The following is a 6,173-nucleotide window of genomic DNA, read 5'->3' on the forward strand; positions in this document are numbered from 1 at the left end:
GGGCGCCGGGGCAAAGGCTGCGGGGGGGAGGGGAGGGTCATTTTTAGCTTTTGCTGCTGTTTGTTAAAAAATGGTTAAATTTCTCGTTAAATTCCTTTTCATTTTGTTTTGCCAAAGCTATTCACCAAATTTGACCCGAATTAATGAATAGTTTCTGTGTTTTCAAAAGTGCATTTTTGGCAAGTTTACTATTTGCTGGAGATTTTTTGCCCAGCTCTAGTTTGGAGAGAGAGATTAGAGGGCAATGATGCACCTGTCAGGTGGATGTGACTCAGTGCAACTCACTCCAGAAATTTTGGTGATAAAATCCAATAAACAGGACATGTTATTCTTAGGTGACCCTATCTTCTCTGAATCAAAAGCATCGTACTCAACGTGATTGTCATGTGAAGAAGTGTACATATAGACGAATGCCCTTTTAGTAACATAAGAAATGTTACATTTGTTTTTGTAATTGGGAGTCCATAACGTGTATTGCATCTGAAGACTGTAGCTCAAAACAACAACCAAAGCTTGTAAAATATTTTTTGCTGGTCTCTGATGGAAAGGACAAAGGGCTAATTAGGGAACTCTTCTGCCTTGCCCCATCTCACCCCTATCCATTACAGTATTTGGTAACCCATAGTGAGCAAATGAACCAAACTTCGAGATACTAGCTTGGTGAAACAAGGAAAACAACGTTGTCAGTCACTCCCATCACGAGCATCGGTCGAAATAGATAAGTATGTGTGTAGTTCAGAAGTCTTTCAATATAAGCTATTGTCAATAAAATTAGTTTTGAGGGCTGCCAAATTGGGTAGCACAAGCGATTACATCTGCTTGTTTCACTTTCTCGGAAATCATAAACTCAACAGATAAAAATGTTCTCAAATTAATTTTTAACATATAAAATTGAACGCCTATAAAATTTCAGTTTGAATATACAATGTACTGTTTAAGGGCTAAAATCACTATATAATCTGTGATGAATCTCTAGATGAATCTCTGTAATTCACTAAAGCTACTGGGCTTTCTAGATTAGAATAAATTCATTTGCTACCTGGTTTTGTTCACGTCTTGGCACAAAAAGATAAATTGTGTTGCTTTCTCTAACTGCCAGTTGGCTTCTAAAATTTAGGTTAGTAAATGAAACTATTCTTTCTCCACCTGTGCAAGAGACTACTGAACAATAGCTGGTTCATCAATTCAGCAAGCTATGACTTTGGATAGGTAGCCAGATATGTTCATCAATTCAGTAGTTATAATTTCAGGAGCAAGCCTGAACTTTTAGAATGGTTCAGAGTCATTCTTGAAATTGATTATGGTGAGTGATTAGTAGATGCTCATGTTGCAGTGGCATCCACGTCTTTGATAATAGAACTTTTGGCAAGAGTTTAGATGTTGACCTTGTAATCCTGGCCAGATTCCATTTTGAGTATTTACATTTTATCTCTCTCAAATTCTCACTGTAATTTTAGTTGGACAAATTATTCTTGACTTACCATCCTAAAATAAACAGTTGTTAGTATTGTTGCAATGTGGCTGCATTTTAGTCATGGGTGAGTAATTGGGGATCCATTAAAATGAAAGGTACTATAGAAATACAAATGTATTTGGCTAGCCTCTGAGTTTGTGTGCCAGCAAATTCAGGGTAGCCTTATTTTTAACTAATACTAAAATATTCTCCATATGTTTTAGTTCAAACAGTATTAGTTACACATTGACGTGGTTAATATCTATTCAATAGAAATAAAACATGTCATTCATTACTTTAAGAATCTGAATGCATTTTATTTAAGGCAAGTCATGTCATTGCTTGAAGAAAACCTAGATTTTTACTTTTCAGATTTGTGACAGGAAACAAGGGTGCATGAAAACCTGTAACCTTCTGATAAAATTTTAAAAATAAATATTACAAATTACAGCAAGTTACAAGTAACCTCTTATCTTAAGAAACTGCACACAATATTTCCAGCTGTACTGAGTGCAATTCTGCTTCATCTTAAACACCTTCATTAGGCAGCTGATTTTCTGTGAGCAGTCATGGGTATCACTGTGCTGGTTCCTATTCTCTTACACTGGGGCTGCCGCGGAGCAGGTGTCTCAAATGATGCCAGTTTATTGGGAAAAGTGCTTTTATCAATACTAGCCTCAGACATGTCAGTTGCAGTTGACCTTTCATTTCTAATACATTTTGTGGCTTAGAGATAGTGAGAAGGGCTTCGTGCTTTGTTAGCTTTCAGACTGAAGGGCTGATCGAAACAGGTGCATCTTTAAGTTTGTGTGTGTTTGTGTACTTTAAAAGTACTTGCAGAAGCCGTTAGTAAGATCTGATTTCAGAATTCTGTGATTTTTCCTGCAATAGTTGATGTCATTGTTTACACCTAACTCCGTATCCAGAGCTACGTTCTGCATACCCTTTTAGTTAGACATCTCAGCTGTAGTAGGAAAAACATAGGTCAATGAATTCAAGTCCTGTTAGTTGAGAACAATGTCACCTTTAAGCTGTTTTGTCTTTAATATTAGAAAATATATGTAGTTTAAAACTATAAGCTTCTTCTCTTATTGATCTGAGGACTTAAAATTATTTTGTAATCTCAGAAGAGCCTAAGATATTTAGGAACATAAGTCCCAGTCAAGTCTCTGATATCTGTGCCTCTTCAGCACTTTTTCCCGTAATGCTCACTTCGTGTTTACTGTAATTTCTTATGATCTAACCAGAAATAATCAGACTGGAGGGGAATAGGAATTATACTCTGCTTCTTTTACTTCAGTATGTGGATGAATTTTAAAAATATAACTTGTCTTGACTTAGTCTCAGGTACTCAAGTCACAGATGGTTAACCGCCTAGCAATAAGTAACATATTTTACAATATTAAACTGTCTTGTGGAGGCTGCAGTATTAACCAGTGAACCTGTTCTGTGTGTGTTATATAGGTGGCCATCACTACTGAAGTATTATAGCCATACAGACAACGTCAATTGGCTAAAGGAATATAAAGCACGGCACAATGCTGGCTTAGAAACTCGACGAATTGTAGCATCATTCTCCAAAAGATTCTTCTCAGAACATGTAAGGTTTCTAATTTATTATACACTTGAAAATAACCTAGCCGTTTGTGCACTAGTATCTCTTACTTCATATTTCTTGTCGTCGTCTTCTCGCTCTGAGGCTGAATCTTTACATTTCCTTCTAGCCATTATTCTTATGATTTATTTGTATTGCAGTAGCATCTAGGAGCCCCAGTCATGGACGAGGACCTCATGTGCTAAAGTGCTGTACAAACATAGAACGAGAAGACTGTCCCTGTCCCATAGAGCTTCCAATCTAAGTGTAAGAGAAGCGAGAAAAGATGGATATGAGGGGAAGTATGAGGAAACAATGAGACACTATTGACCAAATAGACCAGATGGATGTAGGGTGGGGGAAAGGGTGTAACACGCAAGCAGAGTGAAAAATATGATGGTGGTAGATGGCATGTTAGTTCCATGATTTTTTCCCCCTTGGGTGGGTTTACTTAGGAGGGGAACCGCTAAAGGGAAAGGAAGGGGGTAAGGCAAGGGAGGAGGGACAGGTGTGGACTGAAGCTGATGTCAAGGGACTTTGCGGGGGCGGGAGTAGGAGCAAACAGACAATCAGCATAGGGCAGAGAAAGTCAGAAGTTGGAAACATACTGATCCTTCAGAAGCGGCTATCTCATTCTTTTCAGATTAGTTGGCTCTGCCACTTTTATAGATTGTGTGACAATGTGTTCTCATAAGTGGAGGCTACTGGGGCTAGACCAGCATTTTTAAAGAAATAATATGGATATAATCAATAGACACACAAAGCACTGTTTTACAGTAAGTAAAAGTAACTTAAGTATTTTCCATGTCCATTTCTGTAGCATTTGTGTAGTTTTACATACACTGTAAAACTAACAGGACCACTATGTCACCCACATCAGGAATTACTGCCCTGTTATTTGTTTACTGGGGCCCATGGCTGGTCATTGATGTTTACTCAGATGCATCTTTCAGCTGGAAGACGGCAAAACTTCAGGTCACTTGAATTATTGGAGGCCTAGTACTATAGATGAGCACCCTCCAATGAGAACTCTCAGTTGCCAGGCCTGGAAAATTTGTTTTCAGTTCAATTTCACTTGTATACACAAAGTATTAAATAGGGTCTTGAAACTTCCTTGAAATTACCTATTTCTGTTTGAGAAAGTAAACTCTTCAGTAGTGTATAACACAGTGTTCTGTTTGCAGGTCCCCTGTGATGGCTTCAGTGACCTTGAGACTCTTGGGTGCCCGGATCATTTTTTTGAGGACGAGCTGATGTCTATCCTTAACATGGAAGAAAGGTGAGAGAAAAATTAAAGGAGTTAGAAATGGAAGCGGAAAAGACTAATTTCATCTTTGCTGAGTTGAGGTGAATCCCAAAGTGCTGAATGCACTCCGATCAAATTCAGGCTCATTTCATCCTCCCTCATTTAAAATAAATAAATGTCACAGCCTAATAAATCTCAGCATTATGAAGTTTATCTTGATATTCACCTTCCTTTCCCTTAGGTAATAACTGTCTCTTTGTTTTTAAACTTCAGAGCAAGCTTAATGGAAATAACTTTCCAGAGGGAAAACACTTGAAATATTCTACAGTAAGCATGGTTTTGGCACAATGTGCTTGTAGTCCTTTTGTTGCTTTTCTGGTTTTTGGTAGGGAAGTGCAGCTTACAACTTTTTTTGTCCTGAAATCCGCTTGTTTGAGCCACTACAAAATGCACTCTTTGGTTAAATTGCATAAATACAAGCGTGTTACATTGATCACTTAAATTAAAGGTAGAAACAAACCAATACACCTCTGGTTCTTGTCTGTGTAAATATTTTTGTTGCCATTGTTAATCTCTGGAGCAGCGAAGAGGTGAGCATTATCATTCAAACAAGGGTCCATTACAGTGCTGTGCTATCAGTGGCATACAGACAGTAGAATGCTGCTTCTGTTGTGATTGAAATGACAGTAGATTTCTCTTAATGTTGCCTGATAGCCTGTTGTCCTGATTAAAGGGACTGTTTGAAAAGACATAAACTAGAATGAAACTATTCATTTAATTTTCTCTTTGCGTTTATTTGGTTACTTCTGTGTTGAAATGGTGGCTTTCATTTCATATTTGACAACTGGTTAAACGCAATTTGAGCCTTTGCACTCGCCAAATGCATTCCCATAAAGCAGAATTCATGCTAATTACACCCTGATTGAGGTGTAGTCCTTGCCATTCAATATCATTAGGCTAAATCGTTTCCCTGGAAAATGTTCCAATAAAGCGGCTGTCCCTATGGAGCATCCTGATTAATTAGTGGGGGATAAAGTATTATGGGATTTGATTCTTTCAGTTGGCAGGATGCAGAAGAGTTGCCTGGTCTATGGCTTGGGAGGGAAGGAAGAAGAGAAGGGAATTCTCTTCAAGGAAGCAATTCAAATGTGTTTCAATGGAAACTCCACAACATGAAGAAGGAAGCCAGACTGAACAGCGACTTTTATTTTCTGAGCAAATGTAAGAAACAGAACATTCCAGAGGACTCGCCGTCTGTAACCCTCTGACCACTACATACAACTTCATATACGCTGAACAGCTCTATAGAAGGACCTCGGAAAACTGAGAAGTCCTTTTCTGTACCTTACATACTCCAGAATAGACCAGCTCAAACAAGAAATCATCATGTGCTCCTACACATTGGAAGAAAAAAAAATCAGGAGACCTACTAGTGATCATGCAGGAAACACAAAACAACTACTTAAAAAATCCCCACCTCTGACAGCCATCCAACACAAAAACAATAAGTGGAATCAACTACCACAACTCCACAATGCACAGAATACCATCTCCGGGAGAAACCAAAGACACCATGACCAAACACATGGACACCAAACAACAACCCAACATCATCAACCTATCAAGACTACTCCTTACCGGAACTGAAATATCTGTACACTCCAAGAGACTGAATTTCTGCCCCACCACGGAACCTGATACCTTACTAGCATGTGGAGAACTAGAAGAAATCTTCTGCTGACTCCATGACAACACTACTCACAACTCCACTGATGGTCCATAAGAAAAAAAAAAAAAAAAGAAAAAAAAATCTGATTGGATCTCCCCCCCCTGCCCCCACCCCCCCCCCGCCCCCCCCCCCCCCCCCCCCCCCCACCCAC

At 38.8% G+C, this 6,173-nt stretch overlaps 1 protein-coding gene across 1 annotated transcript in view; it reads left to right on the forward strand.

Annotated features, from left to right (window-relative positions):
• FBXO21 (F-box protein 21) overlaps positions 1 to 6,173 on the forward strand; it is a 34,277-nt gene that overhangs the window by 244 nt on the left and 27,860 nt on the right. Inside the window, exons 2-3 of the mRNA XM_034791558.1 lie at positions 2,918 to 3,053; positions 4,232 to 4,326. Of these exons, the coding sequence (XP_034647449.1) occupies positions 2,918 to 3,053; positions 4,232 to 4,326 (231 nt within the window). The remainder of the gene's footprint in view (positions 1 to 2,917; positions 3,054 to 4,231; positions 4,327 to 6,173) is intronic.

The sequence above is a fragment of the Trachemys scripta genome, chromosome 15, assembly GCF_013100865.1.
Source record: "Trachemys scripta elegans isolate TJP31775 chromosome 15, CAS_Tse_1.0, whole genome shotgun sequence".
NCBI classification, from domain to species: domain Eukaryota; kingdom Metazoa; phylum Chordata; order Testudines; family Emydidae; genus Trachemys; species Trachemys scripta.